This window comes from Grammomys surdaster, unplaced genomic scaffold (genome assembly GCF_004785775.1).
Source record: "Grammomys surdaster isolate TR1022 unplaced genomic scaffold, NIH_TR_1.0 125561, whole genome shotgun sequence".
Lineage (NCBI taxonomy): Eukaryota > Metazoa > Chordata > Mammalia > Rodentia > Muridae > Grammomys > Grammomys surdaster.
The window spans coordinates 1,945,269-1,957,457 of record NW_021620408.1 but is presented as its reverse complement, the minus strand read 5'-3'; the positions used below and the strand labels follow the sequence as shown (position 1 = coordinate 1,957,457).

Here is a 12,189-nt window from a genome sequence, read left to right as displayed (position 1 = left end):
TAGACAGACAGACAGACCCAACAGTCCTAAGAACTCAAAGGTTGGTAAGTAGTAAGAGAGTCTGCGCATTCCAGATGATGTTGATGCCGTATCCGTGTTCCCAGAGACAGAAGGGACAGGAAAACAAAAGAGTAGCTAGCTAATTCCCCTGGCCCTTGAATAAAGGTAATAATCCAGACACTGGTATGAACCACGTCACCTTTTAATGCACTGGGATATCTTTCAATATGATTTTGGAAGGACTCTAATTCAAACTATAGCACTGACTGACTGACCACCTGAGTAAACGTTTGTTCCCAACACTCCTGCAGCAAAGTGGGCGTTCCCCTACCCTGGAGTGAGTACACAGAGAGACCCTTATTATTATATTGAAACAAGATACATTTTGTGGTGGCATTCCTTTGTAATCCACTCAGGAAGCTGAAGCAGGAGGAACATAGGATCTAGCTCTAGGCTAGATCTTAGAGTCTTTGTTAAATTTGGGGTCTAAAGGTTGCTCTCCAGCCTAACCAGATTTTGCTGTGGTAAGGAAATGAGGGTTTTGGTTGGGGAAGGGGAAAAGATTCTAGGACAGTTCTATTTAGAATTCTGCAGTTTGAGGCCTCACCTCTCCCAAGGATTACAAACCAGTGCAGTGGCCTATAAGTATTTTGTTTTATCCATGGTGGTTAACATTAGAACTAGATGCCAGCTTTTTAAAATGGAGACATTTGGGCTAGAAAGGTTAGCCCAGTACCCATAGCTGAACCCTGAGTATGCCTGAAATCTCAACACTGGAAAAGCAGAGACAGGCAAGATCCTAGCGCTCACACCTCCTCAGTCAGACGGCCCCAGGCTAACAAGACTGTCTCAAAAACAAGGTGGATAGTGCCTGAGGTTAACCCCTGGCCTCCATGAACACATTCACAGACACACATAAAAATTATTTTCTGAGAGATTTTTTTTTTTTTTTTAGGTTTTTCGAGACAGGATTTCTCTGTGTAGCCCTGGCTGTCCTAGAACTCACTCTGTAGACCGGGCTGGCCTCGAACTCAGAAATCCGCCTGCCTTTGCCTCCCTCCCAAGTGCTGGGATTAAAGGCGTGTGCCACCACCACCCGGCCAGAATTTATATTCTAAAAGCCTGGATTTTGAGGGGCTGATGTAGTTAAGAGCACATACTGTTCTCACAGAGGACTCCCAGATTCAGTTTCCAGCACCCGAATGGGGCAGCTCACCACCACCTTAACTCCAAGCTAGCCAAGTGGGCCAGGCTGGCTGGCCAGTGAGACCCCGGGTCTGCCTATCTATTCCTCCATCCCACTGGGATTGTAAGAGTCGCATGGTGCCTGGCGTTTTTTATGGGCACTGGGCTTCTCATGCTTCACAGCCAGTGATGAATCCTCTCCCTTGCCCCTAAGGATTATTAAGTGTTTGTTGAGGCAAAGTCCCACTATGTAGCATGAGCTGACCTGGAACTCATGACCCTCTGCCTCCGTTTCCCTAGTGTTGGGATTATAAACATTAACCAGCAGGCACAGCCCTGGTCTCACTTGATGATGGCTTCACAGGTTTCCATAGGCTGTGGCCCCGTCATAACTAATGAGCACCTTCATTGTGATGAGAAGCCCTGTAAGCAGTTTGCTCCAGCTCTACCTGTGCCCCGATAGTTTAGGTCACTTGATGTCCCAGCTCACAGTACTGAGGGGCCTGAAATCATACAGCAATACAAGAACAGTCACTACCCCTACCTCCCTCTCCCCCCCCTACACACCCATCAGTCCTGGACTTGCTCCCTCTTGGGTGTGTGACCTGGTACCAGTCACCCTGACATTAGCTGGCACCCTGCCAGTAAGTGGGCTCTGGCCCCTCCACCGTGCAGTTGTAGGAAGCCATGGAGGGAGTCTCCCTGCGAACTCCCAAGTTAATTCAAACATGAAAGGGAGAAGTCCTCCATTGATAAGAAAACATCTTTAGTGCAATGTAAGTGGCCCTCAGTCTTAAGTAGGGCCCCCCAGGAGCAAGTAGCTCCCAACTCCTCTTGTGGGAGGAGTTAAGTCTTTAAACTGCCACTAGAGGCCCTGCTAATGGAGAGAAAGCCCAGGGTGGCTGCAATGGGTTTGCCCTTCTGAAATGGCATTCACCTCAAAACCCACAACTAGCCTTGGTTCTCAGCGCCCAGTATTTTATCTGAAAAACTAATTAAACGTTGAAAGCTTTTGCTTTTGTTGGGACAGGGCAGGGAAAGAGATGAGCAGGTGGGGCCCAGAAGGGAGGGGGAGTCTCCCATTCAGCTCAGCTCCGCCTTTGTCTCAGACCTTGGCAGGTTCCCTGCCTCCTGCCTCTGCCTGCCCTTCTAGGCTAGCCTTCTCCTCCAGAGGAGCTTTTTTCCCCCCATTGTTCACATTGTCTCCAGCAGCCACCAAACGGCCTCCTGCAGTGCACTTCTGTTGCTTGCCCAGGGGAGCAGGTGGGCTTTCACAGATAGGAGACCTGGCCTCAGACGTCGCAGGACCGACTCAGGACCGACGTCACGTGCTTCCCTTTCCTGCTGGCATTGAACTAGGTTGGCTAGGAAAACCTAGAGGTAGGAGTCCCATCCAATTTTAAATGCTGTGGTTATTTTTACACTTTTAATCAATCATTCCAGGCATCCCGTCATCCAGGCTTTACAGTTGTCAATTTTTAAGGCTTAATTTATTCAGGTTTTTTTGTTTGCTTTTCTGAGAAATTTATGTAGCCCAGACCGACTTGGAATTTACTATGTAGCCAAGGACTGTGGCCTTTTTTTCTGAGACCTCTCTCACTGGGACTCACAGACTAAACTAATCGGCCAGCGAGCCTCAGGGATCCGTCTTTCAGGGCCTCCCCATCTCGGACACTACAGGCACGCACTCCTGTGCCTTACTTTATGTGGGTGCTGGGGTCTGAGCTCGGCTTCATGCTTGCTTGCACAGCAAGAACCTCACCAGCTGAGCTGTCTCTCCAGCTCCAACTGTTTCACACCGTTGTCCTTCGCCATGCTACTTGGGAGAGGTAACCATATAAACCATGTTTTTTTAAAAAAAAAAAACAGATTGACAATAAAAGAAGCTGAACTGCAGATGAAGATGGGGTTTTATTGTATTTACAGAGGAAGGAAAGGGTCAGAACAGAAGTAGAAGTAACGGGGTACAGATGTATTTAGGGGCCGGGGCACTCAAGCCTCCGCTGAAGGCTTCATCCTTCGGAATCCCTGCTGCAGAAAGAAAGAGACACTCAATCCAGATGCCAGGACTCATGAACCACTAAGATGACTGGGCTTCCAGGTGGGGCCAGAACTTCCCGGTTCCCAGAGACAGGAGGCAGCGGCTGGAAAGACGCTCATGGCTGCAGTCATGTAAATCCCACTCATGCCCTTGCCCTGCTAACTGTCTGCCACTGAGACCTTAAGCTTCTCTTCCAACCCTTAGACAGGATCAGCTTCTTCCCATACACCCTGCAAACCTTTCTGTTGGTCACAAGTTGAATGACCAACCTCACAAGAACAAGTGGGACTCCTCCCTGCCTCTGAGGTAGACTCCATGAGAGCAGAAGCTACCCCATGATCTGAATACAGCTGATGCCCAGCCCAGGGCTTCACACAGAATCCACTGGATGGTTGTTGCAAAGGTGAGAGAAAGGCTAAACCAGAAGGTTGGCCTCTTCTCAGGAAGGTTAGCAGAGGGGATGGGTACAAATTGTTCTCTTCTACTCCATGAATTTTATTTTGAGGCAGAGTCTTAAACTACAGCTTAAGCTGGCCAGGAACTTTTTAATTTTTAAGATTTATTTACGTGTGTGTTTTCCGTATATGGGTGTTTTATCTGCATGTATGTTTGCAAACCAGAAGAGAGCATTCAGTCCCATGGGACTACAGCTACAGATGGTTGTGAGCCACCACGTGGGTGCTGGGAATTGGATGCAGGACCTCTGCCAGCGTAGCAACTGCTCCTAACTGCTGAGTCCTCTCTCTAGTCCTGGCCTTGAACTATTAGTCTTCCTGTCTTAACTTCCCAAATTTGGGGTAACAGGGCCCGAGCCACAAAGCTCTACCTCTCTCAGGCCCCTTGTCATATTTGGCAGGAACAAGGATCTGTAGCCGCCTCTCTTCCTTTGGGCTCCAGTGGGAGATTACCTTCTCTCCTGGTGAGAGACATTGGGTGGAATTCTTCTTAGAGGCAGTATTCCCATGGTTCTGGCCTTTGAGCTCTTACAAGGGAACAGAGTTCACCTGTTCCTTTTGTAGAGGATGAAATTGTAGGTAGAGAGATCCAAAGCCAGCCCTGGGGCCAGCCCCTCCCTCATCATCTGTCTGACAGAACTGAGTTTGCTTCCTAGGCTGCTGTGGGAGCAGAGTCTCGCCAGGAAGTGCATGTGGTCAGTTTACAGTCAGTCTTTAGAACTAGGGCTTGTGGGAATACATCCCAAGGTAGGCAAAGACAGCTTGGACTTGCCAGTCTCTCCGACCCTGCCTCTTCTTAGCCTTGCTTTTCCTCTTCTGTGGAAAGGGGAAACATTCTCCATCTTCCCTGACTCCTGGTGGGGATGTGAGGATCAAGGAGATGGGGAAGGACTATCATGACCAGCTCTGCCTCTTATGACAGTATGTGCCTGCCCTGTCAGCACCGGGCATGGGAAAGTCAGTTTGTCTTGGGCATTAGAAGTGCATGGGTCTTTTTACAGGGGGTCTGAGGTGTACCTGTTGTATTACAGCAATCCCTTGAGGCACCTGTTAAGGGTCTGAGACTCATATCAGAAGCACTGATAACATTTCAGACACACTGAGCCTGGCCTCTTACTCTGTACTGCAATGGCCAGCATACAGTCCCCTCACATGGATGTCCCTGAGGCTTAGTGGGCAGAGAGCCTTGTACCTTTGCTTGGAAGACTAGGCCCCACACTTGTGGGGAAAATGAGATTCTTTGCTTTTCTTGGGACCCAGAAGGAAGTCTCTAAAGTCCCTAGAAAAATCTCCCTCAGGTGGGTGCCAGCAGCCATACCTTTAATCCTAGCACTTGGGAGAGAAGCAGGCAGGCAGATCTCTGAGTTCAAGGTCAGCCTGGTCTACAAAGTGAGTTCCAGGACAGCCAAGGCTACCCAGAGAAATCCTGTCTCAACCAAAGCATCTCCAACCTGTGCCCTTCCTCCTCCAACTGTACCCCCCCCCCCAATTTGTGTTTTTTTGCAGAAGGGTTACCAAGATGCTCTCCAGGGTCAACTGCTTGTCCTCTGCCCACACGCTGTCCACCTGGCGGCTGAACCTGGTTCTTTGTTCCTGGTTCCTCTCCCTATGAGTTTGGAAAGAAAAAACAGAGAGGATCACCATTGGGTAGGATGTCCAGTCAGTCTGAGTGGATTCTTACGTTCAGTAATATCTGGGGAGCAGTGGGCACGGGAGTGAAAAGTACAGCCTGCATGTCTGTACCACTGCAAAACCCTCCCCACAGATCACTAACCTTGTAGATGGAGCATTAAAACAAGTGATCAAATTTATTATCCACCAGTAAGTGGATGAACTTGGGTGGCAGCTTCTGATACCCACACTGGGAAGGCCGCAGCAGGTACTAATTATGAGGTTACTGAATCAGTTTCAGGGCATCTGACGCCCTCTTTTGACCTTGGAGGGCACCTGATGCCCTCTTTTGACCTTGGAGGGCACCTGGCATGCATGTGGTAAGCAGACATGCGTTCGAGCATAACAGTCATGGGCATAAAATCAGTCTAACAGTGGAAAACAGATAGGATGGTGACAGAGTCTGTGAGCCTACACTGGGGTCCTGGGTCAGAAAAGAAATAAGTATTAGGAACCTGTCGAGACAACTGTGAGATTTAAATAAGCATCGTGAGTGACAGTGTCACTGAGCACAGAAGAGGGTGGTGTTAGATGTTAGGAGACACAAGTGCCACTGGGTAAAAGGTCACTGAGCAAGGCACAGGCTGGAAATCCCAGCATTCAGGAGGTAGAAGCAGGAGACTCAGAAGAGACATCCTCAGGTACATGTTGAGGTCAAGGCCAGCCTGAGCTAGACAAGACCCTACCTCAGAAAAAATGAGGAATTTAAAAATGGCTCAGCAGAAAAGAGACCATCATCATGACAAACGTACACGTGTCTGGGTGTGCCCCTGTGTGCTGCTCATCTGGGGAGGGAATGAGCAAATGGTAGGAGCTGTTCACTCTGAAAGTACTACTGTAGCTTTAAAGTCTGTTTCTTTATTTTTATGTGTATAGGTGTTTTTGCCTACATGTATGCCTGGTGCCTGTGGAGGCCAGAAGAGGGCATCAGAGCCCCTGAGACTGGAGTTGTAGAAAGGTGTCAGCTTCCATGTGGGTGCTGGGATTGAACCCAGGTCCTCTGCAAAGGCAGCACATGCTAACTCTATCGCTATGGCATTCTTGTACTTTTCAAAGCCAGGTTGTTTAGATCTTCGCTTGGCCACTCTTTGGGCATCCTTTGGAGATGACACATGGGTCTGTCCAATGGGGTAATGACAGCTGGTCTCAAAGATCTGAGAAGAGACTTATGGTGGCTGCCCTGGCACAGGCTTCCTGTGTCCACAGTGCAGTCCCCATGTGTACACATGTCCCCAGGCCTAGTCTTTGTTTCTGGCCTGATATCCAGATCAAATTGGAACAATGACATTCAGCATCGTCACTGCTGGAGCCAAAAACAGAGAGAGGCACACAGTAGGTCTAAGTGGAGGTATGACCTGGGCTACTTTTCCTGTGCAAAATTCAGAAAGTGTACACACCGGTGGTTCTCAGCCTGTGGGTCTTGACCCCTTTGAGGTTGCAGATCAGAGCTGCATGTCAGATGTTCACATTATAATTCATAACAGTAACAAAACTGTAATCGTAAGGTAGCAATCCATTTTATGGTTGGAGATTGCCGCAACACGAGGAGCAGTATTAAAGGGTCAGAGCACTAGGAAGGTTGAGCGCCACTGATGTGTGCTGTCTCAGGGAAGAAACAAAGCTTGGTCCCCACCTCTCGCCTCAGCCCTTCCCAACTCCGATGCAGAGGTGACTGGGAAGTAGCTACTAGCATGTCTGCTTACCCTTGCTGACTGTTCATGATGTCCTGGAGCACTTTGCGGGCGTACATCTGGCTCAGGAGTTTCCTGTAGTTGCTGGTGAAGATGGCATCTGCATGTCGCTGCATCCTGTGCAAAGGGGTCAGAGGTCAGGATGGGGTTAGGTAGGAGAACACTGTGAGCCACATGACATCTCAGTAAGGTCCCCTTTGTTGTCCCGTGTTCCCCTTACTCCCAGAGAGACTCAAATCCTAGCTCAAATCGTGGCCTCTGGAGCTCAATGCCTGGTCACTGCCTGAGATGAACAGTTTGCACTGGCACTGGTGACTCCATTTATGCAGAAGTCCTTGCTGCTTACCTGGAGGAAGGTAAGGGGGGCGGTGAGCAGTGGGAGCCACTGGTGAGGGTAAGGATCACAAAGAACACCCAGAGCGGCATCCTTCACTCCTGGGTAGGACCTGCAGAAAGATCAGCAGGATACAATCAGTGTCCCCCAGGGTACCACTCCATGACAAGCCCTGGTCTTCATCCACCTGGATTCAAGTTCGGTATTCCCAGTCCTCAGCTCGACTTCCCCACCAGGAGTGAAGCCACACTGGCTACCTCATGGGGCTGAGCTGAAAATCAGTTAACATCTCGAAACTGCCCCTCCTGCAAGAGTGAGAGAAGCAAGCTGCCTGGGGGTTGGGGGGTGCTAGGAGGGAGAGAGGAGAGCACACCTTCCCCTAGTCTACTGACAGCAGGAGGCAGAGGCACCATGCTCACAGGTAAATGTGACCTCCAACCCCAGTTCCGATCTTACTAGCTAAATTCCCCATTACAGTGGCTTAACCTATCTGGGCCTCAGTTTTCCCAGATGTAAGATAGAAGTAATAAGCATTATTATCAGGCCAGGTGCAGAGAAACACCCGAGTGAACAGCCTGGCACGAAAGGAACTCTCTAGAAACTTCTACTGTGGTCATTTAGCTCTTATTCACTCAGAGAGCAGATTCTCAATGTTTCATCTTGTGTAGAGTTGGAGGAAATGGAGACTCTTCTTGTTCCAGAAGCTTACATTTTGGAGATGAGGTTTGGGACAGTGCCTCGAAATGTAGCTGAGGCTTGCCTGGAATTCACTGTGTTGCCCAGGCTCACCTCTAACTCATAATCCTCCTGCCTCAGCCTCCTGAGAGCTGGAATTACAGACATGTGCCACCTCACCTGGCAGAACTGTTACATTCCCAGAGGATTAGCGCTGAAAGGGAAGAGGGGGCATCGAGTGGGAGCGTGAGTGTGCCAGCGTCTTCTCAGACTTCGTAATTACCCTGAGTTGGATCTGTTAACACCATGTTCTGCACTGAGGGGAAGAGCTGCCTTGGTTCAGGAAGATGTTCCTGTCAGCTCTGGCCTGCCCTGTTCTGGAGCCACTGGTCATCGAGGAGCTGAGTCTTCTCAGCATATGTCTGCTCTGCATGATCAAACTGGTCTCTGAGAGGGAGAGCAGCCCTCCATTCCCATGTCTTCTCTTTCTCCCGAATTCTGCTGAAGGCTGATTTCTGTAAGCCTGGCCAGCACTAACTCAGTCCACAATGGTTGTCTATGCTCACTTCTCACTGAGCACCAGGCCCCTTCGGCAGATTCTGGCCGCCACTGATCAGGGGTGCCCTGGGCCTCAGGAAGCATCCATGAGAGCTGTTCACTGTGGTCTCAGGCCCCTCCCTCCACACCAGGCCACTCAGGTACGTTTTCATCAGACTTAGGCCTTGTTTCTTGGGCCAGGTATCTGCACTTCCTGTCTTCCTCATACATCACACTCCTTCTCCAGGCAGGCTGGGCCTCTCCAGAAGTGGGACTTCAAACACGGAACTCTTCAGGGAGCTCTTGGGACAAACGGAGGTCCCTTGGTACAGTCTCTGCATTTCCTGCTTCTCCACACTCTGGCTTCTCACCTCTTCATGTTTCATCTCCAAGGCCCTGGTCTCTTTACTCCCAGAATCAGAAGCCCTCTGTCATGAAGCTCAGACCCTACTCTTGGCCTAAGCTCTCCTCTACCTCCTCTGCCTTCTCCCCTCCTGCCCTGTCCCCTAGAATTCAATAGGAGCTCCTAGACAAGTCCCCACCTCCAACCCATGGCCTTTCCTGCCAGGGATGGGTCCAGACTCTACAGCAACCCCAGCTATGCAAGCCTATTGCATGGAGTTGGCCAGTCCCAGTGGACACAGACTGGAGGAACAAGAGTCACTCTGGCTACAGTAAGACAGGAACAGAGACTGTGAAATAGCCGTTGACTCTGTTCCGAGTGACAAAGTGGCCCAAACCCAGCTGCCTCTGATGATGCTGAAAATACTCTAGATCTTGAAGCACTGGCTTTTGGGGCTTTGGATGGGGCTAATTCTGGGGTTGGACATAGATGAAGTGTTGAGTGTTAGGAGGAAGGGGTGTCAATCCTCATTAGATGACACCATTTGCCAGAGTGGCATCTGTGACATCTGTGGCAAACAGAGGTCGGGTCTCAAGGGTACACATGAGCCAGGCTCTGTGAAAACCTCCAGGGGATTGTCTACTTTTGTTGAATGTTCTCCTATGCAACTGACAATCTCAAAGCATGCAATTCTAGTCCAATTCTGAAACCATTTGACCAAGTAACTGTAAACAAAGAAACAAAACAAACAAAACCCTTCAAGTGCAAAGAAACTGGAGGCTGAGTATTTTCGTGTTCCCAGAGATGAGCCTTCAGGGCTTTGCACATCCTGGCCAAAAGCTCTAGCTAGCACCGAACCACACCCCACATAAAATCTTAAAGTTTTCAGTGAGGAATCATAAGCCAAAGAAGGGGTTTATGGTAACAGTCTATGGTGTCAAACAATAATAACGATGATGATAATTATAAGTGCTTCAGGTCTATCCAAGCAGGGAGCAGGGGTCACACATTGAGTAATAGAAGCCTCCAAGACCCAATAATTGTGACGGAAAATAAGAGCGAGGAACACGGCTGCCATTGAGGGAGAAAGCAAAATATTATCAATTTCCAGGCAATTATACTAAGTTGGCTCTGGGTGATCGATGAGCCGAATTGATCTCTCCAGCAACTGGACTGCTTTCAGAAAAATGTACAGCTGAGTCCTGCCATGGACAGGAAAAACCCAGCCCAGCTCACAGCTCAACCCAGAAGCTTGCCCACACCCTGGAAGGAGCCCTCAAGCCCTTCCTTGACTCTCACCAACCCCTGCAACACTTGTGCCTGCCACTTCTCCATGTGCCCAAATACCATGCCTTCACCATGGTCCCTACATGGCACTAGCCACCAAAAGCCACCAAAGCCACCCAAAGCCACTGGAACTCTACTGAAGGAACACAGCACTATGAACGGTTACTACATGTCCTCACCAGCCTGTGGACACAGGACACATGGGCTGTTTGACTTGGTTTCTGTGAGGTGGTGAGACATCAATTTTTCTTGTCCCCATCCAGCCCAACCCCCAGGACCGCCCCCTCTCACCTCTGAGGTGACAGGTATCCCTCTCCGACTGAGGCGCTGCTCAGGTCCCACTGACCTCAGACTGGGCATCCGATCCAGCCACTGCTGTAATTCACATTTATACCTTCATTTCCCTAAGTGTCAGCGTCAGAGAGTCGATTGCGCAGAAGTCAACCAAAAGCGCCATTTTTAGCATCACACAGACAAACTAATGGAGAAAAGTGGTTTCTGTGCCCCCACTAATTAAGACCCACACCGAATTTTTCCTTCGTCTTTGTGGTGAACAGAATATAATGTTGAATGATTATTCTGAGAAAAAATGGTGAATAACACTAGGATTCTAGTAATTATATTTACAACAATGTTATGGCTTTGTTCACTCTCTCTAAAACTGTGCTTTTCCAACTTCCTATAATTCTTTTTTGTCCACGCATTAACCTTTTTTCACTATGGAGTAGACAATATTACTAATAAGTGGTTTTCCCCCTTAATGGGGAAAAGTGTTGTTCACTGTCTCCCTTGTCATCCAATTATCAGAATGTCCCTGTGTTTAATTTATACCAGCTGCAGCTGTCAACAGGCAGATATTGACAGCCAAACCCTGGAACAGCCTCTGTAATGTGTCAAGACAGCCCAACACTCAGCCCAACACCGAAGCTGCCTCGGAGAAGTGTGAAAGGAGAGAAGAGATGGAGACCTTAGGAGAACTGTGATGTTTCCAGATTTTTCTAGCCTGTAGCTAAGCGTTCTCAAGAATGGCATAAAAGCATCTGAGGCAGAATCGCTGGCTTCTCATGTGACTCTGTGGGTCAGAAGAGAGAGATTCACACAGAGGTCAGAGGCCAGCCTCCTCTCCCTTCTGTCACTCACAACCTCTGTGACCCTTGCAAGCTCCTTCTACCCTTAAGGCCTCAGTTTCTACACCTGAGAATAACAGCTTTCAAAATATTTTAAAGTTTCTTTTCTTTGGAATCCATATAAATTAGAGCCTATAAAACAGATTCTTAAGTGGGCCTCACTGAGTATTGGAGTGTGTGTATCCGAAGTGCCAGCTTCTTAGGAGGCTGAGACAGGAGAATCACTTGAGTCCAGGAGTTCTTGAGGTCTGTCTTTCTTTCTTTCTTTCTTCCTTTCTTTCTTTCTTTCTTTCTTTCTTTCTTTCTTTCTCTCTCTCTTTCTCTCTTTCTCTCTTTCTCTCTCTCTTTCTCTCTTTCTCTCTTTCTCTCTCTCTCTCTCTCTCTGTTTTGTTTTTGTTTTGTTTTGTTTTGTTTTGTTTTTCAAGACAGGGTTTCTCTGTGTAACAGCCCTGGCTCTCCTGGAACTCACTCTGTAGACCAGGCTGGCCTCGAACTTAGAAATTCGCCTGCCTCTGCCTCCCAAGTGCTGGGATTAAAGGTGTGTGCCACCACTGCCCGGCCTTTTTTCTTTCGTTGTATGACTATGACAGCTTGCTTATCCACTCACCTTGAGGAACGGTTATGTTAATTCTTGTTGGAGGCTATACATTAAGAATCACTCTACAGGGCTGGAGAGATGGCTCAGTGGTTAAGAGCACTGACTGCTCTTCCAGAGGTCCTGAGTTCAAATCCCAGCAACCACATGGTGGCTCACAACCATCCGTAATGAGATTTGATGCCCTCTCCTGGTGTGTCTGAAGACAGCTACAGTGTACTCATAAGTAAAATAAATAAATCTTTAAA

The 12,189-nt window shown here is 48.8% G+C and overlaps 1 protein-coding gene across 2 annotated transcripts in view; it reads right to left on the bottom strand.

Annotated features, from left to right (window-relative positions):
* Positions 1-3,077: 3,077 nt before the first annotated feature.
* Ghrh (growth hormone releasing hormone) overlaps positions 3,078-12,189 on the bottom strand; it is a 17,085-nt gene continuing 7,973 nt past the window's right edge. Inside the window, exons 1-5 of one of the 2 annotated variants that reach the window (XM_028786593.1) lie at positions 10,511-10,580; positions 7,390-7,489; positions 7,056-7,160; positions 5,197-5,287; positions 3,078-3,216 (exon numbers count right to left, since the gene is read on the bottom strand). In XM_028786593.1, the coding sequence (XP_028642426.1) occupies positions 3,178-3,216; positions 5,197-5,287; positions 7,056-7,160; positions 7,390-7,469 (315 nt within the window). In that variant the 5' untranslated portion in view covers positions 7,470-7,489; positions 10,511-10,580 and the 3' untranslated portion in view covers positions 3,078-3,177. Of the gene's footprint in view, positions 3,217-5,196; positions 5,288-7,055; positions 7,161-7,389; positions 7,490-10,510; positions 10,581-12,189 lie in introns of those variants that run through there. The other variant, XM_028786592.1, reaches the window with a different exon arrangement.